This window comes from Ammospiza caudacuta, chromosome Z (assembly GCF_027887145.1).
Source record: "Ammospiza caudacuta isolate bAmmCau1 chromosome Z, bAmmCau1.pri, whole genome shotgun sequence".
Taxonomy (NCBI): Eukaryota; Metazoa; Chordata; class Aves; order Passeriformes; family Passerellidae; genus Ammospiza; species Ammospiza caudacuta.
In genome coordinates, this window is record NC_080632.1 from 23385984 (window position 1) to 23411369 (window position 25386).

At 45.9% G+C, this 25386-nt stretch overlaps 1 protein-coding gene across 1 annotated transcript; it reads left to right on the forward strand.

The window, feature by feature from the left end:
- The first annotated feature begins 23901 nt into the window (after positions 1-23901).
- Positions 23902-24993, forward strand: TMEM271 (transmembrane protein 271). Its single transcript, XM_058824312.1, has one exon. The coding sequence runs from the start codon at positions 23902-23904 to the stop codon at positions 24991-24993; it is 1092 nt and encodes a 363-aa protein (XP_058680295.1).
- Positions 24994-25386: the final 393 nt, after the last annotated feature.

Genomic DNA, 25386 nt, shown 5'->3' on the forward strand with positions numbered 1-25386 from the left:
AAGATGGATGCAAAGGTTTTGAATGCACCCAGAGGAGGGCAATAGAAGTAGTGAAAAGGATGGAAGGCATGTCCTGTAAGGACCAGGTAAGGACTCTGGCTTGCCTAATTTGGAGAGCAGGAAGCTGAGGGGGGACCTCATTGCTCCTTACAGCTTCCTGAGGAGGAAAAGGAGAGGGAAGCACTGATGTCTTCTCTTTGATATCCAGCAACAGGTCATGTGAAAGTAGTTTAAATTTGCATCATAGGAGGTTCAGACACAGCCTTAGGAAACACTTCTTTACCAAAACAGTGGTCAACATACTAACAGTCTTCCTGGAGAGGTCAGTGTTCCATGCCTATCAGTGTGCAAGAGGTATTTGAAAAACACTTTTAATAACACACTTTAACTTCCAGCCAGCCTGGATTGGTCAGGCAGGGGCACTAGTTAAGCACTATGAGTCCTTCCACTGAATTATTCTATTGTATTACTGATTAGGACTGTGCATGGTAGGGACAAGCTGCATGGAATTGTGCAGTGAAATAATGGCGTATTTAGTTTAGTCTTCTATTCCCTTCCTAGTGTTACCTAGTGCTATGTTCTGTGCCCTTGTTTGCTTATTACCGCTGTGTATTGAGCTGACATTTACATAGTCCTTCTGTAACACTGGGATCTCACACCTTGCTAAAAACAGTCAGTCCAGAGTCCTTTATGTACAAAGCTAGGATTGCTCTTCCCATGTGTTTTCCTTTACATCTGCCTACACAGAATTTCAGCTGCCTGTTTATGCTCCATTCAGTCTCATGAGATTGTTCTTTGATACAGTCCCAACCTTTAAAACTCTGAATAAGGTTGCAGTATCAGCAAACTTTTCTCCTCGCTAACCACTTCCTTTATCCTCATAGAGTTACACCTGAGAGTTACCCTGTCTAATTCCACTTGATTCTAAACTGAAATCCCCAGATTTACCATTTATTCTACTCCTCCGCTCCCGAGTTTAGGTGCTTATAGATCCATAGAACACATAGGGAAAAATTATCACTTCTGCTATAAAATGTACAACTACCTTACTGACTTACATATTTGGTTTTGCTGCTCCTTAGATATCACAAGGAAAGCAAGGAAAGGCCCAAATCTAGACGCCGAGTGGGATGGTAGCTGGATTAGTAGTAACTCAGGTTAAAAGCATGGCAGATTTCACAACTACAGCTCTGACAGTTGAAGTAAATGTCACTTTATGTTGTCCTCTAGAAAACATTCACTATTACTAAAAGATTCTTTAAGCCTGAGCTGGCAGAATTGCTGCAGTCATTTAAATGAGCAACATGCATTTTTCTGTATAAAAATAACCTGGTCCTATTTTGTTTTTTTCAAAATTAAATGCCAGAGTTGCATACAAAATACCTAAATAAAAATAATCAGATTTCATCTCATGTGCCTCCCACTATAAAACAGAAAACTCATCTACATAAAATTGCAGAGGTCAGCTCAAGAAAGCAGAGCAATCATGTAAGTACTTTTTAAAGTAGAGTTTGACAAATGGTTCAGCCACTGATAAGATTGGCTGTCCATGACACTTAGTAACACTTCCATCACTAATATCTTGTGTGCATATATTCACACAGAGTTGCAATTGTCTGGCATGAACTTACACTCCTGCCTAGGACTAAGACTTCTAGAAAAGACACATTCAGAAGAAAAAATAACAAAAAAAAAAAAAAAGAAAAAAAGAAAAAAAAAAGAAAAAAAAAAAAAAAAAAAAAAAAAAGAAAAAAAAAACCTGAACCCCAACCCCTGAAAAAACAGGGACAGAAGAAAAAAAAATCCTGTGCCTGAAAGTTTACATGGTACCCAGCTATGTACATTGCTTGGCCCGTTGTACTGGCTAATTTAGGAAAACTTAGTATTCACACACAAAATCTTGCCTAGAGCCCTCAGACCATCACAGCTACAAGATTAGGAAGACATAAACTGACCACCAGTGTTTCTTGTCCAGTGACATGGAACATCACTAGGCAGCCTCCTACTTTCCTCAGAAGTAGGACCTGATCTGTAGCAAGTCTAAAGAACAACAGTTGTACTGTTAGAAACTGAGACTATTTGGAACTCTTTGTTCAACCAACCAAGATCATCTTGATGACTGTATTGGAAAATACCATCTCCAATGAGAAAAGAAAAACGTCCCTCTAGGAAACCTGTGTCACTAGCTGTGCTGAGCTCTGGTCAGACTCACTTTAACTAACTAGGCTTTTTGGAGCATTAGTTTACTGTCCAGTCAGTATATACCTGTACCAATTCCCCGGATTACTGGCACCAAGAATCTAGTACAACAACCAGTTCTATTGAGAAAACTTCCAAAACAGAAGGAGGTGACCTTTTCTTATAGAACGCCACAATACAGCCTCCATCAGCAACACCACTTGTCACCCCTCTGCACCTGACCCCTTCCTACTCACCTGCCCAGACAACCCTCATCAGCACATTGTCATTCCAGATAGTCTTCTGACACCTGTGGCCTGGCTCTGCACAACTGGGGTTGAGCTCACAGCTAATACAACTCAAAGAAAAACAGATTTGCCAAAGATTGGAATCTCTCCTGAACTCCATGTACCACCTGAAAAATCCTGTTAGCAAACCTATTTCACAGTGCCCTGGTCCTTCCCCAGAGCATTTTACACCCTAGTCTTCTCATACCAGTCAAGACAGACAGGCACTTATTTAGCAAGGGAGTGCTCAGTCAGACATCAGAGGGATGCCACCACCCTTCTTTCCTATACTCTGTGCTCTGTAGCACACCAAGGATTTTCATATCAACACATCCCACAGGCATTAATGTGGTGTGGACATCAGCATCCCACACACACTGTGACTACAGGACAGAGTCCTGGCTTCCCTGTGTTCTGCTGCCCAGAGCAGCATTTCAGTTATTTGTCCAGACTCAGAAAAGTTATTCCCATGCCCTCTAATTAGCACCAAAACACAATCTTCATCTTTGCATCCGTTAACTTCTTACAAATCTAGAGGTAGCATGTTTTTTCCCGCATCTGAAAAAAACTGAGGTCTACAGGCTCAAAAACTACTATGCAGCACTAGTGAAAGTGACTGATAGGACACACACTGGAACAAACAGCACAAGGGCCTCACCTAAGAGAAATCTAATTGATTTTACAATGACTTAGTAATTCAAAGGCTGACACAGATTTATTCTTGTCCTGTCACTTATGTCCCATGGGTCTTTGGACATATAACCTTTCTAGCTGTCACACTGGTGAAATGGATGATATTTACAAGCTCGAGTACTCAGGTTGCTCTAGCATAAAAAGACAGGTTTCTAGTTGTGTTCCATAATGATGGCAGCATTCAGAAACTGAATTTTTTCCCCATACCTTGCTGAGGACAGGTGTGATAAAGTGGCTTGTATCCAGCCTCGGTCAGCCTACCACATACAGAAATTACTGCAATCCACTGAGAAGGGGATCCCAGATAGGGCCAAAAGAATGTTTCTTATCACTTTCTTCCAGTAAAACAACTGGAGAAAGCATAACCACCCCCCACCCCTACATTACAGGGAATTAGACTTGGTGGGGCAATGAGGACAAGGAAAGCTAACATAAATGCAGCTATAAGTCTGTATAAAAGCTATCAAAGAACAGAGAACACTAGAGAGCCAGACACCTATGTGGTCCTTGTTACCTGGGAATTTTTCTCATACTCCTCTTGAAATGTGCCAAAAATTGGTCCCTGTTTTGTTGGTCTTGAAGAAAAGAGAGAATGCAAATAAGTGGCTGGAGTGGGCCACTGGTCTATCTGTTCCTGCTTCACTACATCCACCAGGACCAATGCACTCTTCAGGCAAATTTAGACAAAGCCTTCCCTACAGCAACCATAATCCTCTTGGAGCTTATGAGAACTCTCTCTTAAACCTCTCCTGAGGTGCTGCAAATAACTGCCTGTATTCCCAACTCTGGAAATGCTCTTCATACAGTCAAGACTGATCTTAAGACTGCTGTTGGTTTTACCCTCACATCCCTTCTTTTCACACACAGAAAGGCACACCCTGCCAGCTGCTTTATGACAAGGTCAGAGAAATTTTTCCCGGTTTTTACCAGTACAGGAGTCTGCCCATAACAATGAGTGACGGTTGTTTGCTGGGACGGTGAGAAGTTTCCAGTATGAGCATTATCCTGATTTTAAAATGAAGTTAATCACTTTAAAAAAAATCAAGTGAAACATAATTGGAAAGTTCCAGGCAAGGAAAATAGGGGTTCATGGTGTTTCGTCTTTACAATGGCTTCACGAATAAGGAAGTGAGATTATCTATTCTCCTGCACCCACTGCCTTTGCTTAGAGGGTCAAGCATTTTCACAGCATGAAATTCCACCTAAACCCCCACTGTCCAAAAGCACACATAGGTCTTAAATGCTCAGATTTCTCTGTTTGAAGTGTGTTTTCCCCTAAACTTTCATGATGTTGTTTCCCAAAGGGGACAAAAATCAGTATGACTGACCCTCCGCAGTAGCACAAACACACAGCCAAATATTACTGGCTTGGGATTGTATTGCAAAAGCTATAATCAGTGCCTTTCTACTCAAATTGAAGTCAGCAGGTTGGCACCCCATTGAATTCCCAAAAGCTCATGTCCCCATTCATGTCCTGCAAGAGGAAGTCAGAGTGAAGTTGCTGAGTAACAAACCTGCCCTAGCACCCTCTTCATGGCCTTAATGGAGTAGGTGAAGAAAAGCAGACTGACAAGTGTGGACACAAAAATACACACCATGAAGCAATGCCATAAACCAAAGTGGCAGCAAAAAAGCATCCCAAATAGGCAAACCAGAAGAGCTGCCATCCTGATTTCTTTCAATGGCTCTGAAAGCTGTGGTTTGTAAACCCCTATGAAACTAAATCCTGCAGTCTCCACTCAGCTTGTGTGGAAGCAAGCTTCCCATTGACGTCAAAGAACACATTACCTCATAAAGGACTGCAGAGCTACTTGCAGAGACATCCCTCATTATTCACTGTGACTGCACATTTTGTGTAGAAGTAATGCAGCTTCATTCTCTCCTCATGCCTTCCTATGGAGATTAAGAGCAGTCTCCTGTGATGCGAGAGCATCTGCAAAATCAGTCCAGAGGCCGGACTGCTGCACACTGCTATGCTACGTTGTACAGACACTTACAAAAACACACTGTTTATCCTGAGATGTAGGGAGAACACACTTGATTTCCAGTTACTGTGAAAATTGTTCTTCTATATGCAATAAGGATTCCTGCAGATTTAGTAAACTGTCCTAAACTGGGCAACAGGCTCTGCTCACATTTCCAGTCCAGTCAGCATGGGAAGACTAGAGTGGCTCCAGGTTGCAGATTTCTGTCCTTATCCCTCTGCCAGTTGATGAGGCAGGCTCAATGTGTTGTGTACATGATCTACAGCTGCCAAAGTTCACAGGAAACAGTAAGAAAGAAGCACCCACAGGGTGTCTGCAGGAGGTATGCCTTGCATGCGGTATCCTTCTGCTGGTGTGAGAACAGCTGCCAAAGAAGGGTAGGCAGAAAGGAAGGGGGAAAATAACCTTGGATCAGATGAGAACATGATGCTCAGTGCAAAAGAATAACTGCATGCCACATTCAGTGAATTATTTGTCAGCAGAGTCAACTTGTCAACTACAAGAAGCCGCATGGGAAAGATATTTCATGTACCAGATCAAGTGCTTGATCAAATAAATACTGACTATATGAAAACGGTACATGCCAGCAGGGCTAACACAGTATTCAAGAATAAACAGAAATGCATGGCAAGTGTGAAGATGAGGCTAGGTATAAGCAAAACCAGGTACAAGCAACACCAGACAAGTTTTTCTGTAGTGTTTGGTAAGATATTTATACATTATTCTGCCTCTTAACAAATAAATGGATTTAAAATAGTAAATAAGTTATTACTGTATAAAAGCAAGACTATCTGAATCTAGCTTGAAATTGCCCTCATTAGAGATAAGAAACACATTTTACATCATCATGGGTTAATATATCCAACATTCTTGTCACAGACCATTCAGTCATTACTAAAATAAATAAGTGAGGGTTGATCTGATCTTCCATTTAGATTTACCATTTACAACTTGCTCCTACTGTCAACTTTGTCTGGCTAGAATCCAGACTCATACAGCTGGAATCAATCAGTGGATCCAGAGCTCTCAGGTGTTATACTTGATTTGGGAATTCAGGTCAGTTTTCCTTCTGGACCATTACTTAATAGTACACAAACAGCATCCTGATGGGCCATTGGGTCCTGTGCTGAAACCCAAGACCCTAGCCCAACATCATGCCTCTACATGGAGAGGTGCTTCTGGGCAAAATATAGCCCAGGTCAGTCGTCTGTTCTGCAGACTACTTCCTTTCTGTACTGAACATTGTTTGACTCATCTGCTCTATATCATGTCAACATGCAAATCCATACAGAGACAAGGTGTAGCTACTGCATTCAGAGAATTGGACCAAGGTACACATCAACACATTTCTGTTAATTATTATCCAGTCATAAAAATAAAAGCAAATCTGACTTCTCCTTCCCCATTTTAAAAGACCCTTCTGTAAATTCAGCAACTGTGTCTTCTCCTGGAAAAGCAGAGACTGAATCTGGAGCTCTACTGGAATCAGTGTGAGGACAGCATCCCTTCACACAACAGCATATTTCAGCCCTTTCCTTCAAATTGTCTAATCTGAAAGGTGGGTGCACTGGCTATTTTACAACTATGCCTCGTTGCCAGCTTCATACTTGGTTATGTTGCTGGTCTCATGCATCTCATGCCCACTGACAGCCTATCCTTCTGCTTCAAGAGAACTAAAACTTGTCAAGTTACAAGTTTCACTGGTGTATTTCAATGACTTTCCTTGCTGATCCTCAAAATTCATTATCTTTGAAAAGCCTTTGCCAATGAATAAAAATAATTGGTCTAAGTCTTTCATCTTTGCAGCAGCCTTTTTTAAGTAAGAGTAAACACAATTGTCTTATCTTTTCTCTGACTGAGCCATCTGACTGAGTCCTTGTCTTATTTCACAAACTCCTCTGATTTTCACACCACCCTTCTGTGCTCCTCTCTGCAATGAGCAGGGATCTGAGAACTGTACTGAGGGCTGTCCTGCAGCAGGTTTGCTTATTTCACTCTTTGCTTTCCCTTCAGTGCACCCTGATTTTCCTTTTACTTTCTGCCCAGTAACATCATGGTTTTGACCCTATTTCTCTTCTGCAAGTGCACCCACTGGCACAGACCCTTACTACTGCTTACGTTTCCCATTTTCTGGGCCTGATCTGAAGGATACTGCTATTTACTGTTCTCTCCTTCAATACCCCATGTGGTTTTCCACAGAGAGCAAGGAATCATCAAATGTAGGGCAGAACAGGAAGTGGAGGTAGACTTCCGCATTTTTCTGATAGTCACCAAAGAGGAAAAAAAAATAAACATTATGTGCAGGTGAGAGTTCAGGATAGCCATCAAATTGCTCTTCTGCTACTGACCCTGCTGCACCATGTCCAGATCCACTACTCTATCTGACCAGCACCAGCCTCTGAGTTTCCTGAGCTTTATTAAAATGGAAGAGCAGAATAAGCAACAGCTTATTCTGAATATAACTAAGTGGATGAGCACAGAGTCCAGGTACCTCATCTTCCCACATGTAGAAATTCAGTCTTCCAGCACCTTTTTTTCACTATTAAATACTAAATTAGGCGTCTGTCACTCTCAGCGGCAACATTTCTTACCTAAACTGCCTGCTTTTCCCTACTTCATCTCCCCTCTTCATCCTTAACTCCCCTTAGAGTTTTTTCCTCTTTTTGTTATATCTCTTATTTCAGGGTTATACTACTTATTTCAGTTCCTAATCCCATGTGTATGCCTCCCTGAAGACAAAATCTGGGATTGGAAAGGTACATCACTCGTGCAGATGCCTTTCCCTGGCCACTGCCCAGCACTGTAGCTGTGAGCTGATGTGCTGGACGCTCCCCAAACTGTGACACAAGTGATACAATCCAGGCAAAAATATCCTGGCAGTATTCCTGAATATTTGTAGTAGCCTCCAAATGGGCAGAATACTCCCTTCAAGTTAAGCATATTCATCAGTCAGAGGGTGTAACAGTGACATGGGTATGATGGCGTACATGTGAATGACTAAAATAAAAAAAATTTTAAATGTGAGCTTCACAGGGTCACTGTGAAGTATATCCTTTTACTAAAAGGGAAATAAAACTGAAAATGTTTTTGCCTGTTCTAATCCATAGAGTTCTTTGCCCATCCCAAGTTTTGAGGAGAGGCAGTTCTGGAGATGAGATGTCACCACTCTGTACATCATCAGTACTGCATGAAAGAGGAAGGGGGACAAAGGAAACAAGAAAGTCTCTTGCAACACAGAAAGAGCAAGTCTTAGATTTGGACATTTGTATGACTGTAAGATTTCATCTTACAGAAATAATGACACATCTGTAGAGCCTGTCAATGCTAAATGCTTACAAATGGGCAGAGTATGAGACAAACAATAGAGAAAAGATGCTCTATCTTTTATAAACTCCATCTCCATTGCTGGAGTTCACTGGAGAGGAACAAGCACATAGAACATGAGCTATTTAATAAACCACCACAGAGACCTCCCACCAGGGAACAGAGCAAGGAAAGATACACACACAAAACAGATATTAGCCCTGTTCTTTGCTCACGGCAAATATCTGATGCCGCAATAATGGACATACTAACAGGACAGAAACAGACATCCTGCTGTGGAAAACAGCACAAGTATCAAGAACTGCACCCAAGCAAAACCATCAGCAACCCAAAAGCCTCCCTATAACCTTTTTGAGAGATTAAAAAGAAAAATAGATACAGAAGCAGCCTCTATTTGCCCTGTGGAGCTCATAGCCTTCCCTCCAGGAAACTACGTGTGTTCTTCACCCACACACAGATGCTGCACCTCTAGCTGTCTCTGAACTGCTCCCCTGCATTAGTGGAATGGCAACAAGGCAGTCACTGATGTGAGACTACTACCCAAGCTCATTGATAGTTCTGCTGACTCAGTTGTTGTGCCACCTCCATCAGTGCTGCAGACAACTGGTAGTTGCTGGTTTTGTGCACTGCTAATGCCATGACTTGTTTCCTTTGTCCCCCTTCCTCTTTCCCCAAAGTTACCCAGATGGACACGCACCACTTCTGCATGCTTTGAAGCACTGATCCAAGTGGAATGGAAGTATTTGCCAGGTGCAGAATACCATCAGGGGAAGCTCTTGGCTTCTCCGCAGCCTTGATGGAACTGGGAGCACAGAGACTTCATTTAGCAGCTCTGTCTGCTGTGATCCACAAGCACTTCACTATTAGGAAACCCAGACTTGGATGTACGGACACCAGAGCTCTGCTCAGCCCACCTGGAGACATGGGAGCAGTGATCACTGCAAGCTCCCTACTCTTGTAGCTGCTGAAGCTCTGGGGACTTTCCAGCACCATAAAGGCACATATCCAATAAATTCTGCAGCAGATTCCATGCATGAAGCCTCAGATTATCTCCCCTGCTGAACACTCTCTAAAGCATTTAGCTAGTCCCACCTTGAGCATCTTTAGTGCTGCTTTCACCAAGCATCATTCATGAACACAGTCTGGTTCAGGTTCTCCTCATATGAATGGGCTCTGTTGAATCCTTTTACCTTTTGCCTATGGATGCAGCATGAAAGCACATTCATACTCCACATACCAACACCAAATTGCCACCAAAGCAAATTAAAACAATAAATATGGCATGATGAAAAGGCTAATTTCAATATTTCAATTAGAGTACATGATGTTAGTCCTGTGCATGACGTTAATCTTGAGTCTTCCTTTTTGAAACATTTTTGCTCTCGACTACTTCAAGTGCACAATGTCCCTAACACAGCCACAGGAGAAATTACTTGACTTTTGCAGACTGCATTTCTAATGAGAAAATTGTTTGGGTTTATTGCATCTTGATATATATGAATATTCACTGCAGGATAAAACTCTTGAAAAATAGTTTTATTTTCAAAGTGTCCTGGGACACAGCAGGGAGCAACAAAAAATTAATTCACAAAAAATTTCACATTGGGAAAATATGTTTTTATATCAATTCCACCATAACAAAATACTAACACTAATACTAATAATAAAAATTTAATAACATAAATCCAAACCATGCAGGCATTCCCATTTTCATTCCAAGGAAGATAAGGTACAGAAAAAATACAAGCATAGGCAAAACTCCTTCCCAACATAGAAGGATGGTTCCTGTAATCGGAATTTTGGAAGAGGAAGGAGAAGGGAAGGAGAAGGAGAAAGGGAAAGGGAAAGGGAAAGGGAAAGGGAAAGGGAAAGGGAAAGGGAAAGGGAAAGGGAAAGGGAAAGGGAAAGGGAAAGGGAAAGGGAAAGGGGAAAGGGAAAGGGAAAGGGAAAGGGAAAGGGAAAGGGAAAGGGAAAGGGAAAGGGAAAGGGAAAGGGAAAGGGAAAGGGAAAGGGAAAGGGAAAGGGAAAGGGAAAGGGAAAGGGAATATTTCATGTATCCAGCAGACCTATTGAAATATGTCCAGAGGCCTGGCAGATGGATTCAGGGAGACTGAATCAGGTTTAGAAGTTTTCACTGAAAAAGACGCAGAGGTGGCTCTGAGCAACTGATCAAATAGACCAGGAACCAAAGCACACTGAAATGAACCATGGAATGAAGTGGAGAACAAAGAACAAAAGGCAAAGATATGTATAGTTTTAGGTCTTTACAGGGGCAAAGACTGAATACACTCCCATCATGAAGGTTTTAAAAGCTGAAACTTACAAGGATCCATCCTAGTATATTTCAATGTGCTCTAAATCTGAACTTTAGTTCATGCATTATATATTTTTAGTATTTTCTGTAACTTTAGGAAAGTGGGAATTACACCATGCACAAATCAGCGGCTTGGCCCCTGAGATCTGGCTGCACAAGCAGTATGACTGTGTTCACAGAGCATTCTGCACGACTGCAGTCCCTAAAAGCTTCACAGGGATTTTGAGACTCTCTCACTGGAAGTAGCTAAGTGCTGGATTTGGCAAACAGAGTGTGCATGAAGTTTAGCAAGTCTAAAAATGTATGGCAATGCACTTGAACAAAAATAGCTCAAACTTTTACGTAAGCTGATGTTCTGCAAGTGAACTTTTATGTGCCATCAAGGGAAAGCCCTCTGAGTCACCATACGTAAGTCAACACTGTCAGATGCCCTGAAGCAGGTGAAGCAGCTACAGTGTGCACATGCGCTGCAAAGCATGCCAACAAAATTATCTTAGGCAACTGCATATTTTATTCTTTGTATAACAACAGGAGTCTGGGGCCAGTGCTTAGAGACAGTTGTCCATACAGCTTTTCCCTTCATAGACCAAATGGAACTTTTCAAGGAGAACCTGGAGCAGCAATTAGGGGCTGTTTGTCCCAGCCTAGCTTTTCAGCTGCTCACATGGAGAGACAACACATTGAAAATTGCAATAAGCTGCAGGCTCAGTCATCACTCTGCTCCAAATTTTGTTGCTTTCAGGTTGTCTTAAAGAACATGCCTGGGAGTGGGGAGGGAAGGGATTGCAATTTTTTCCCATCTTTTCTGAAAGCCCATATAAGATGGGGAAAGGGGTGAGGCTGTGAAAATGCCTTGTGGGATCCCTGTTCTGACATCTAACTATTGCTCAGGTATAGACTTTTTGCTGCCCCCCAGTGCCTGGTCCCCCAAGGTTGAGTTGTATAGCAGATGAAGTGAATGGGTAGGATGGATTCATGTTTTTAAAATTCACATTTCAGTGTTGCACCAGAAGCAAAATCTTGTGCCCTCCCTCACTGTGTCCAGAGGGGGCTATGATATGCACCTTTTGGAGGTTCCTAGGTGATGGGCTATCCCAGAGGCCTGAGGACACCCATGGTCAGGAGAATTCCTCTTTCATCTACATCAGGCCCATAGCAGAGCAGAGACTTTTCATTTGCTGAAATGTCAAATAGAACCAAAAAGTACAGCAGAGTGTCAGCCTCTCAGAAAAGCAGGCTAAAGAGGCATCTCAGCAGGAACAGCTCTACCTGGATGACCTATAGCAGATACTTGCCAGTCTGTTATTGGACAACTTTAATAACATCATTTCTAAATGTTGCCAAGCCACATGTTTCCCAGGAAAGTATTCAGACAGACTGAAAGTTTTTACCTCAAACCAGTGACCACTAATCTTGCCAGTAGATGTGACAACAGATTCACCAATAGACGTGAGGTTACTCATTTCTTCAACATGGCAGTTTTTGCAACTTAGAATACAAATCCCAGTGCCTCTTTGACCCATTTCTCCAGAAGGAGAATTCAACAGACTAGTATCAACACATCTTCTGGCAGTCAGCCTACCTTTCAGACTCCCAGCCATGCCAAGGACTAAGTCAGCATGGAAACTGACCCTCCTTCCCACCATTGTATGGACCCTTTCAGGCCAGGCAAAGGCTGGCCAAATGCTGTGATAAAATCACTCCCCAAATTTTCCATGAGCTGTTTATCAACAGCTCTAAACTAAACACCTTTAAAATCTATGAAAACAAAACAATATCCTACCTGCCCTCACACACATATCCACATCCACACAGAGGCTAATTCTGTTTGTAGTTCAGCATCTTTGATTAAAAGTTGCAGGAGGTAACACTGCTACTAACATTGCCAAATGACAGGACTTTCTGGCTTTCTGTGTTGGCACTGCACTTGCAGACATCAAGGTTTCACACAGCCCTAACTTTGGAAAGGATACAGCTTCAAGAAGAATTGGCCAGAACCAAGGTTGTTTGAAAACCCCACACCACAAAATCAATATTTAACACATTGGATTTCCTAGTGAGTCTTCAGAGACAAGTGTCTGACATTTGAGTTGTCCTGGGTCAATATTAATTGCACATATCTTCTCATCTGCATTTACTACCATGTTTCCACAATTAAGTTATAAAAACTAAATGAAATCTCTGAGTTTCATAGCTAAATCTGCATGCTAAGTTAATTAACACTGTAATGGAAACCACAAAAAAAGCCCTCAGGCCTGTCTGATCCAAGGTCCATTAAAATAACTGACAGCTTGATTATAACCCGAAGCAAATTAATAGCCACATAGCTTTAAAAAATGGGGTAGTGATGAACTGTTTCATAGATGTCAAGAAATGGTTTTGCATGGATGCCAAGAGAGAGACCTCTTTCTGCCACTGTCAGCATTTCTGGCATCTAATGTGTGTGCCCTCCCTGTTTTCCATCAACAGCACACAGGGCAGACCTTGCAGCATGCACTAGCAGTCTAACTGCTTCCAGCTGCTCAAAAATGCTCAAAAATGTGTCAGCCAGCATGTAAGGCACCAAGGGCCATTGTCACATGATGGGCTGAGGTACAAAGGAAGATGCCAATTTTACTTCATGGGAGGTGCAGGATGCTGGGCCCCAGAGAGTGCCGTAAGATGCCACAGCATGCTCCTCACACATAAACTGCATCTTGCTCTTATTGCCAGACTGCATTTGTCTTTCAATCAATCAACTGTTCTTTATAACTTCCTAATGCATGACACTTCAGAGCACTTTCCAGCAAGAGCAACAACAGCAGCAAAATTAATATTAAAAGGAAAAAATAGGGAGAAGCCAACTTCAAAAAGAATAAAAGCCAAAATTTTTGCTCAGTGATTAAATCAGGAAGGTAAAGGCTTATTCACCATGTGTAGCACATGTGGGCCTTTGTCAAACATAGCACATACTCATCTAACCAGCTTTGGCAAGGTAAGGAGTTGCAAAATAGGCACTGAGATGCTGTCATGACCAACAGCTCCCAGAAGCATCATGTGAAAAGCACCAATGATGCACATTGAGGATCCTGCACTCAGAGTCCTACAAGCTGCAAGTTAATTATTTAGACAACTGAACAACAAATTACTGGATTCAAAGGCATAGTACTGAAAGGGAAAAGTGAACACCTGGAATATGAATAAGTTTGTATAACCTGAACCTGCAAATGTGGATTTCTTAGTCACAAGCCAGCTTCAAAATACGGCAGAAGTGTTGCAAAGCTTAATATGGTTAATTGAAGTTAATTATACCTAATTATGTATGTAACATATTGCAGAGTTATCTCAAAACAAGTATGTTTAATAACTACAAACAGCACACATAATAGGGAACACCGCAATGAACTTTTAAAGAAAAAACATAATAGACATGCTCAAAAGCAAAAGCAGAGTGGCAACTGTTGAAGAGCAGCAACTGCTCACACCATCCTCAGGGGCTGCCCTGGACTCCCTTGTCTCCCCACACTGGCTTGCTGAAAGAAACCCATCACCTTCCTCCTTCCAGCCCTACCCCATGGAGAGCACACGGGCCTGACCACGCAGCAGGCACAACCCCTCAGAGCAGACAGGCACTCTGGCATCTACAGCCCCCACAGGCTAACACAAAATGGGACAGAGGCCAAGAAACACTGTCCTGTCTCTGTCAGCAGGTTGCTCCTGCTCTAGGTTACCAAAGGAGACGCAACTGATGGTCAGGTCCAAATGTTTCACAAACACACTGCCTGCTGTCCTGCATCAGAAAAACTAGGTATTTGAGCACAGCCCCCTAGACTGGGACTGCCAAGAAAGCAGGCTCAGAGTTGCTGGGATGAGCTTCAGAGAAGGGAAAAAATAACAATCAAACCCATCACCAAATGAATTGTTTTACAAAATGGTAATGGTGGGATACAGCACAGGCTTCTGATCTAGCAAGACCCTTATGAGGTGAAAGGGGAATCAGACCATATCCTCACTAAAGAGTAGCAGGTAGTTGAGTCCTTGCAGGATTTTCATCCCACTTGCTGGGCCTTGAGAGTTTGCTCAAGACAAATTAGTTCCGCATGCCCCCAGGATGATGGTAAGGCACAGAAGATACTCAGACCCCCTTGCAGAGGCCTGTGGCAATGTAGTACCAACATCTCTTATATTTAAGTGCTCACTCACTGTCACTCCTATAGGAAATGGGTTTCATGCACCTAAAACCATTCTTTCTCCTTCAAAGCAAAGTTGGGCTACATGATGGATTCATATTAATCAGTTTTCCCTAGCTGTCAGCTCCGGGACTTCATCTGGGCTTTTCTTACCCAAGGAAAAAGAATTGCCTGTGCAGCACTTCAGCTTTGAAACCTGCAACTGTGTCCAAGGCTTTTTGCCATCAGAGAAGATCACTGCCTATCAAATGATGGAAAGGATAACTCACTTACAACACAGACCTACAGTGAAGGCAGTAGGATCAGATCTAGGGAAAGAACTGTGACATAGCAACTGAAGAAAAAATTGCCTTGACAACTGAATGAGGAATTTAAAGAGTCAATAGGCAGGAATGAAGGGATACAGCAACAGAAATTAAGTTATAAGTGCAGTGGTAGATTCTTTCATGCTTTTGAAAATGAATGCAAGAAACAAAAGTCTGAAATCATGGCAGTGATGGAAAGACCTTAAAAATTTGTAGACATTGACAATAGATGAGAAGATTAGGCAGGCCAAGGATCCTTTACAGCATTCCTGAGTATGAAAGAGAATCCCTGATGAACGCACCTCAAAGCCAAATAGGAATATGCAGCCATGACAGAGGAAAAGAAACAAAAAGAGAAGATGGCTGAAGACATACAGGACAGCATAGATCTTTAGCTCTGGTCAATGCACAGAGCAGAAAACATGCAGCAAAGATAGACTTCCTCTAGAGGAATGAGGTACTCTCATTAGAGATGAGGTACTGCTTGCACCCAGATAATGGAGAATTAAGCAGAGGGGAACTGTGATGGTAAACAAGAAATGAGCAGAAAGCCTAACATGAGAAAGTCTCTATGAGGGAACAAACAACATAAAACAGACAGAAAAATATAACAGAGAGAACTGGAAACCAACCTCCAAATGAGAGAGGGGCAGATTTACATAACAAAGGACTCTGAGGGGAAAATGTCTGTCATCTGAGGGAAAAACATAAGGTTCTTTGAGTAGCAAGAGGCACAATGAAGTTTTCAACAGAGAGAGCGTTTAAAATATCAGAAAGGAAAAAATTGAGTTACCTTAAGGTAATAACAGAAATTTGGGGGAAAACAGTCACATAGGAGGAAAGGTCATCAGTGCCCCCAGCTGGCAGCCCCACAGCTGGGTGAAGGACAAAGAATGAGGTGCACTGAGTACAAGTATCACTTTCTATGGGAAAGACCTGGGTAAAAAGCAATCAAAATTTTCAGATAACTGGGAAAGGACATTCCGCTAGAGATGAGGAAGCTGTAATACCATCATTCATTCAAGGTCTTGGTAAGACCATGAAAGATACAGCATACTGTCCTGGTTATGTGCTTAGAGATGAAGTCAAACTGCAGAGTATAAAGAGTTTTTAATACAAAGGGTGGGGAAAAAAGAAAAGGAAAAAAGAATAAGAATAAGGAAAAAAGATCTGGTCTGTTTAGCAAAATGAAATCTCAGAGGGAGTTTGTTTGCTGTCTATAAATACATCCAGAGAGTAAACATCAGAGAAGGAGAAGAGCCATTTAAGTTAAAGGACAATGTTGGCACAGAACAAATGTGTGCAAGCTGACCATAAAATACACTTAGCACTGAGACAGGCAGCTTCTAATCACCAGAACTGTCAGGCTCAGCACAGTCTTCCAACAGGCAGGCAAAGAATTCTAGAGAAAAAGTGGGAGTTGTTCATGGGTGCCATGACAGGGACATGATGTGTGCAAGACCAGCAGCCTTACAAGGTGTCTTATGAAGTCCCTTGTGTCCCAGCATTTGCTAACAATTTCCACCCTTTTTTAACCTTAAAATTTATTTCCAGTGGTGCTGCAGGCTCAGAACAGCAAGTTTATGTGCCCTGACAAAAGTTTCCCCTCACCAGCCCTTTAAAAGCATCCACCAGTGTCTCAGGGAATCAAGAAAAGTCCAGGGCTACCCTGTGCCCATGGAGAGTCAACTCCTCCCGCAGCAGCTGCTGCTATGGGCAATAAGGACAGTGTGTCTGCTGTTCACCCACTGCTGCTCCTTCAGTAGTACCAGCTTCACTGCTCACCAACCCACACCCAAAAGCGTTCTCCATTGGCATAGAAAAGGATGCACTTTGATGGGGCTCATTTGCAATTACAAGCTAGGAAAAGACCAGGGAAGCAGCTGAGATAGGGCCTGAGACCTCTGGGAGAAACAAGCTGTGACAGGCAGCTAGGACAGCAGTTTTTGTAGCTTTGTTACCAAGCTACAGCAGAAATCACAGCTCAACCACAAAAGCAAAAATCTGTAGGCATCATCCAGGCAACAGCCACTCTGAGCCCTCAGGCAGCAGGAAGGTACTTCCTAGACTGTGGAGAAGTGTAGGTCTACATGAAGGCAGACTCACCACGCTCTTTGCATTCAAGAATCAGCCAGATTATTTCTTGTCTCAGCATCCAGCCAAAGGAAGAAATCATGATGCACGTGAGCTACACCTTCCCATCATGACTTTTGCTTACAAGGCAGCCCCAGGTAGGAGAATGATTTCCCCATTACTCTGATTGAAGATTCTAATGTACACTTTCTCAGTGTTTCACAACTCTTGCTGGAGTGGAGACCTTCTCTTCCCCTCCACTCCTGCCTTGAAATCTCTTTCTGTAGAAAATTAAAGGTTATTTAGGCTAAAAAAGAAGCACCCCAATAGGCAACAAGTTTAGTAAAGCACTCAATAGAAGGTGACTTCTAGTCCCTCCTTCAAGAGCTAGTTATGCCCCTGATATTAAACAATCACTGAATGAAATGCAATTTGGATGCACAGAAATTCAGAAGTACAGCATCTTTTGAGGACAGTCTCCTCTAAGACAAAGTAGCATCAGCAGAGGGTTCTCAAGATCCATGTGTCAAGTGCAGTACCTAAATTTTGGACGCGGCCAGGTGAGACTCACAAGACACCTTCTTGAATAAGTGGGCAGCATCTGGTGCATCTCAACTCATCTCCTGCACACACAGTCCTTCCTCGCCTCAGATGCAAACAGGTTTGTTGTCCCACCAGATGGGAGAGTACAGTGTCAAATTACAGGACACAGAGCTAAGTAACTCTTTTCTCCCAAATTAGGAAGCTAGCTCCCTTTCCCCTAAACCTGCTGTGCTGATTATGGCTTGGACAGAGTTAATTTTCATCATAGGGTCAAATGTGGAGCTGTGTTTCAGATTTGTCCTGAACACAAGGTGGATAATACAGAGATGTGTTTGTTATTGCTGAGCAGGGCTTACACAGAACCAAAGCCTTTTCTGCTTTTTGTACAGCCAAGCTGGAGAGGCAGGTGGGGGTGCCTGGGAGGTTGGGAGGAGACACAGCCAGGACAGACCACCCAAACTACCCCTGAAAAGGGATGTTTCAGACCATTTCACATCATGCTCAACATTTAAAGTGGGGGGGGCGGGGAAAGAAGGAGTGGGGAAGAAGGAGGAAGAGTGGGACACATTTGGAGTGAGGTGTTTGTCTTCCCAAGCCACTGTCAAGTGTGATGGGGCCCTGCTGTTCTGGAGATGCCTGAATGCCTGCCTTCCCATGGGAATTGGTGAATTAATTCCTTATTTTTCTTTCCTTGTGCGTGCAGCTACTCCTTTCCTCATTAAATGATCTTTATATCAACCCATAAATTTTCTGCCTTTTGCCCTTACAGTTCTCTCCCCAGTCCCAACAGTGGCAGAGTGAGACGAGTGGGGCTCGTGGGGCTCAGCCACAAAACCATATGGACCTTTCAAACTTCTTAATGTCTTTATTAGCACTGTTCAGCAGAAGACAAAGCTGATGTATGATTGCTGCTCAGGTCTTATGCTGAAGGCCTAACCAGAAGCTAAGGGATATGTCTTAAGCCTGATACCAAAGATCTTGGGAATACATCAATTATGTAGACTGAACTGAACTGAAAGACTAAACTGAAACACACTTCAGAATAATTTGAGAGCCCAAAGTGAAGGACTTTGAGACACCTTTGGCTGGCAAAGTGTTCAACAATCTTTTATGATCAGTTTAACAACTTACAACCCACACAACAAAATACCACCCAGGTCCCACCATTAGAACAGTAGTTAGGAAACTATTAGTTTTCAAAAAAATTGCCATAATTTAACAATTTTGTGACATAAGTAAAGAAGTCCATTGTTTAAGTAATATATCAAATAGTATCAAATACCCCAAGCAACCCAGTCCAAACCCAAAGATGTGCCTGCTTTGAGCAGGTCTCATTAGACATCTCTACTGGTCCCTTCCAACCTAAATTACCATGATCTAAGAGTGCAAACCAGCTCGCTGTTTTATAACCCAAACTTCTCAAACATTTCTTCCCTTTTCCAAAACTTCAAGCACTAACAGCTGCCAGGAAAGCCTTACATGTTCAGCTTCTAGCACAGGCTTTGCTTTCTCTATTTTAAATCCTTATATTATCTTCCCAACCACTCTGAAATGTCACCCATTGAACCAGCATTTGCAGATGTTTTTTCATCAGTGCCCAGCGACCAGTTAGGTCCAGACTTTTAGCCTTATGTAGGTCCTTTTCTAGCATGTGTTCTCCATAAATTCCCTGCAGAGATGAGTCTTTCCCATAAAATACTGTGAAAATTAGAGAACAGCAGGCCTCTGGCACACAGAAATATGCTTGTAGACCCTGTAAATGGGAAATAAGAAGAATCAGAAAGAAATGTGATGGGTTTCACATTCAGAGTTTCAAATTTCTAATTTCTAATGTATTCTTAGTTAACTGTGTGTACAGCAATTTTTGCAAGGAGATTTTACAGCCCATAATGTCCCCTACGGACACAGGGGAAAAAAATAAAAGGAAAAAGTAGTAGGAAACAGAATAAGTTATGGTTTGTTACACAGCCATCATGACTGAATAGTTAAAGCTATGACAACTGTTTATCAAACTGGCACAGAAATAACAACACATATATCTTATCATAAACACAGTGTGGGAGAAGAGGCAGACAATAAAATAATGCAATGCACTTTGGTGGCATAAGCTGAAGATCTCCATCTATTTTACAAGCACGCATTTTAGCTTCAAGCCTAGAGTGCAAATAATTAATAGCTCTGTTGTCCTTTGTGCCACTGAGTCAACACAAAAAGTTAAGAGGCTGATCTCCACATTACTGAAAACATTAATTTCTGTGCACAGCGAGCAAAGCAAGCCACCTAGCTGGTCATGGCAGTGACTGACTACCCCCAAAAAGGCACCCAACCCAACAAGCAGAGTTCCCTCAGCTCCCCTGTGAACCAAACAAAACCTTGAACCAAAGATCTCCTATCATTCTTTGGAGACAGGACCTGGCCATAAATGACTACCACTGCAACACCCAGAAAGCCCCGACCATGATTGTGAAGAGACTGTTGGGAACATACGTTCCAGGCTGATGCTATTTTACAAAACCTTATACACTTGCTCCAAAGCCCACCAGAATAACTCTTGAAAACAACTCATAAACTTTGGAAAAGGAAAACATGACTAATAAAGTTCAGTGATAAAACAGCTGCCAGGGACTCAAAACTACCTGCAATGACTAATTTAGCAACTGATGTCTGTCAAGGCCAAGTGGCCTGCAGTTCTCCCATCTTTTGTTGCTCACAGATACTATTTTTTTTCAGCAGGCAGACCTGGTTGAAGAATTAGACACACACAGATCAGCTATGAACATGCAAAAGGGCATCCTAATTGTACTGGAAGGGACCACTAGCTAGGACTGAGGTGACCAGCATTATCCTTTGGGGTCCAGAGAACTCTTCAGTGACCTTCATTTGCAACAGTAGGTCAGCCCTTCTTTTTAGAGTAATGCCAATTCGGTCATCAACAAATCATTCAGTATAGGTATATGGATGTTTTACAGAGTCTTATGTCTATTATTATTAATGCACCAACATCATTACAACATTTCTTGACCTGTTATCCAAAGCAACTGACCTTCAATGGGCAGGATATGCTAATGACCATACTCTGTGGGCATGTCAATGTGTATGTGTGTGTTACTGAAAATGTGTCACAGTGCAAAGCTGTAAATAACCTGGTGAAAAACTGGGCTAATTCAGAGTGGCAGCGAAACACAGAAAGTTTATGAATAAATAACATGTGGCGAAACAAGTTGGCAGTGAAACTTCTGGCTTTGCACATTGAATATGGTGCTTGGAAGAAAAAGAGGCATTTTGGGGAGAAGCAGGTAAAGGCTGGAAAAGGTTAACAGTAGCAAGCTGCTCCACAGGAGAAATAAAAAGGTACAGCAGAATTATTAATTGCATTATTAACTTTGTGTGTTAGCCTGGCCTCTCACAATGCACAGCTTTGTGGGATGTAATCAAAGATCAGTCTCCTATCACAAACACAGGGAGGAAAAGGTCCTTTCTTTAGAAGATGACATTAAAGATGAGGAAGACTGAACACGAGAAACAGCTGTAGGAACACCTGAAGAACCATGCTGGATAAGCCTTGCTGACTACTTCTGGTGGTTGCCAAAACTAGATGGAAAGGAACACCAAGATGAACGCTTTGTACAAAAAGGGAACAATTGGCCGCCAATGGAAAGTTTGCTTTTTCTACTCTAACCATTTTTAAGGTAAAGGCTGATTAATAAAATGATGCATAAAGGCTTAGACTTTTCTTAGTTTTGTATTTATTTAGTGTTAAATTAATCTTCTCACCACTTGCCACAATAAATATTTCACTTTTTTAAGGTCTTGACAATCAAGTTATACAAATCACACATTTCCCCCACATGTAAGTTTATCTTGTGTGTCAGGGAGTAAGGCACTTTGCACATTCTACATATAATTAGTTCATTAAGTGTTTGCTCCCCACTAAATACATCTCCTCATCCTCCACACAGAGTGTGTCTACCAGGATTCTCTGGATTAACAGCTGGTTTGAGAGTTTACATGTGCTTTCTGAAGCAATATTTTGATGCTCAATAGAGATCTCAAGCAGTGCATACTGTAATTTATAAAATCCTGTGTGTCCTCTGTGCATTCATGTTTTAAGAGTGATGGGGTGAGTTCTTTCCCGGACACCCGAAGATCATCCGCAGCAGTCCAGGCACTCACCACTAGCAAAGCCAAAGTCACAGATCCTAGAGCAAAATCTTCACCCGGCCACAGATGAGCAGGCCAAGACACTCAGCCCTCAGGGTTAGGGAACACCTGGGAAGAGTTGAGGATGACTGGGGATCACATACCCAGCCATACCTTTCTCCTGACAAGGAGGCCAGTCAGGACTTTTGTGTTTTCTCACATACTCCACGCTCCATGGGCCTTTTGTGAACAGGAGGGAGAGAGTAAAATTCCCTTGGCTGCGTGGTCCTGCGGGGCAGGATGGCGCATCCCTTTTGGATATTACCTTTTGGATACTGAGCCAATGATACTTCTAGATACTGTAACCTTTAGAGAGCTGGACGCCAGGCAGGACAGCCTCCCGCCAGGCGTCCCTGGGAGCACCACTGCCCCACGCAGGGCGCAGAAACCTGTCTCGGGGAGGAGCAGCCGCTGCAAAGGAGACCAGTGCCCCTCTGCCCAGGGAGATTACAGCTGGGTGCTATTGTCCTCAGGGAGGTGCCAAGAGGGCCCACCCCGACGAGACAGAGGGAGCAATGTCACATCTCTGCAGAAAGCTAAACACCGGATAAAACGCCACACACGCCCCTCCTGCCACCAACAGGTGCACCTGCTCTGCTGGAAGAGAAAACGATTTGGAAAACTGCTTTTTCTCTCTCGCTTGCTCCCCTGAATGCTAATCAGCGGCGCCGGCTAAAAATACCCAGCAAGGCTGGCGTGCGCACGGCAGATAGGGAAAATGGGGGAGCTGAAAGGCTACAGCTTCCCGGAAGAAAAAAGGACTGGCGAAGAAGAGCCTTCCTCAAGAGCCCCTAGCCAGACTCGCCCCTCCGAGGCTGAGGTTCCAGCCTCTCCTTCACAAGGCCACTGCAGGCGCTCCCCGAGGAGTCGCCGGGCCACCATCTACCGGGGCAGCTGGAGGCACCCCCCCGAAGAGGCTCCCACCCCCGGCAGCGCTGCAGGCGCTCCCGGACGGGGCGTCCCGAGGGTGCTGCTGTGGCCGTCCGTCCGTCCCTCGAGCGCCCGCCGCCCACGGGGTGCAACCCCACAGGGGCTCACCGGCGGTGCCCGAAACAAAGAGGGCTGCTGGGGACCGCCGCCCCCGCCGGCACGGAGCACTGCGCCGGGCAGCGCGGCGTGGGGGGCTCGGTCCGCTCGCTCGCTGCATCACAGCGGCCGACAGACCGCAGCGCGGTCACAGCGATGCACGGCGGCTCGCCGGCCTCCCGCCGACCGCAAGAGCTAAGAAATAAATAAATAAAATTAAGAGAGGGAGAGAAGGCAGGAACACTGAGCCAAGTAGCAGCCCTCGGCAACGGAACCCGCGGGGGTGTTCAAACCCCCGCCACCCCCTGCCCAGCCGCCCGTCCCGAGCCGCGCTCCGCGGTGCGGGACCGGCCGGAGGGCGACGAGCGGCCCCTCCCGCGCATCGCGGGTGGGAGGGCGGGCTGGGCAGCTCCGCCGCCCCCGGCCTCACCGGGGGTCGCACTCTCCCCCCGCCACCCGCGACGGCCCGGTGGGCCGCCCCCTCCGTCCCCCCGCCCGCCGCAGCTTCCATCCATAATTAATCGCCTCCCCGCAGCCGCCGCGATAAGAGAGGGCGGGCGGGGACGAGGAGGCGGCGGCGACCGGGAGGCGGTGGGGGGAGCGTTGCGCGCTCGCCGCGCCCGGCTCACTGCGGCCGGCAGCTGCCTGCCGTGCGGAGCGGAGCGGAGCGCAGCCGCCCCGTCGGGGAGCGCCGCGCTCGCATGGCCGCGCCGCGCCGCGCCGCCGCCGCCGCGGGGCCGGGGGGGGCCGCGGGAGGAGGATGAGGCGGACGGCGGGGCGGCGGCGGCGGCGGCGGCGCGGAGGATGAAGTGGAGCGTGCGGGGAGCCTGCGCCGCGCTCTCCAGCTGCCTCCTGCTCGCCTGCGCCCTCAGCGCCGCCGCCGTGGGCCTCAAGTGCTTCTCGCTGGGCTCCGAGCTCAAGGGCGAGCCCTTCCGCCTGGGCACCGCCGCCGGCGCCTTCTATTCGGGGCTGCTGCTGGCCGCCGGCCTCTCGCTGCTCGCCGCTGCGCTGCTCTGCTGTCGCCCGCCCGACGAGGCGCCCGTGGCGCCGGCTCCGGCACCGGCCCCAGCGCCGGCGCCGGCCTCTGCTTTGGCCCCCGCCGGGGACCCGGACCCGGCCAGCGGAGGCCCCGGCGGGGCGGAGGCGGCGGCCGCGCCGTCGGGGCCGGTGGAGAAGGCGTCGCCCGGGGGGCGGCAGAACTTCCTGCTTCTGGGGGTGCTGGTGTTCATGCTGGGCGTGCTGAGCGCCTTCGCCGGCGCCGTCATCGACGGCGACACCGTGTCGCTGGTGGAGAGGAAGTACTCGCACTATTGCCTGCTGCAGCCCGGCGGCGCGGCCCGCCCGCGGAGCGGACCCGCGGCCCCCGACGGCACCGCCGCGGCGCTCCGCTGCCAGAAGCTGCGGGACTACCAGCAAGGCTTGGTGCTCTCCACCGTTTTCAACGCGCTGGAGTGCCTCCTGGGCCTGCTTAACCTGCTTCTTGTCAAGAACTACAAGGCCGCGCAGCAGCGCGGACGGAGGCGGCGGCGGCGGCGAGCGGCCCCGGCCGCGGCGGCGGCGGGCGGGCGGCGGCGGCGGCGGAGGGGCGGCGGCGGTGGGCGGCGGGCGCCGCGCCACAGCCAGGGCTCCCTCTTCTCCGGCGGCGAGCCCGAGCTCAGCCCCGGGGATTGCCCCTTCCAGGCCGTCTCCTACATCAACGTGGGCGTCTTCCACGTCTTCGACGAGGCCGGCGTGGAGGTGCACTGTGGCGGACATCCCTCCGTCGAGCTGCCCGGCTACTCGCCTATGGACCCCGAGCTCAACGCCTCCTATCCCTACTGCTACCCTCTGCCCAGCGAGCAGCCCCCCGCCTACGAGGAGATCTACCCCGGGGAGCCCTGCGCTCACGGCACCTAGAGCCTGCCGCCGCCGCCGCCGGGACGCCCGGCTCCCCGCCCGGCCCCCGGATCGCCGTGACGGCCGGGAGCGGGCCCGCCAGCGCTCCGCAGCCGCGGGGCTCGGGGACACTTGTCGCACCACCGACGGGATGGTCCCGCCGTCGCGGGCGCAGCGGGACACGGGCGGCGTGCCGCCGTGCCTCTGGCTCTGCGGAAGCTTCTCCTCCCTCCCTCCCTGCTCTCCTCTCCCCCCCTGCCCTCCCTCACACCGACCCTTCGTCCGCCGGCGGCTGAATTTTCCGAAGGCTGCGCAAGAAACGCCTAAGGGTTGGTTCCTCCCGTCGCCTCTCCTCTGTAGCCAAGTTTAGTTCCCTTCGAGTGATTCATCAGTCTCCAGCTTTAGCAGTCCAGA

Bases quoted from the DNA above. Each gene is read 5' to 3' on its own strand.
- TMEM271 (XM_058824312.1), top strand. From the start codon at position 23,902: ATGAAGTGGAGCGTGCGGGGAGCCTGCGCCGCGCTCTCCAGCTGCCTC.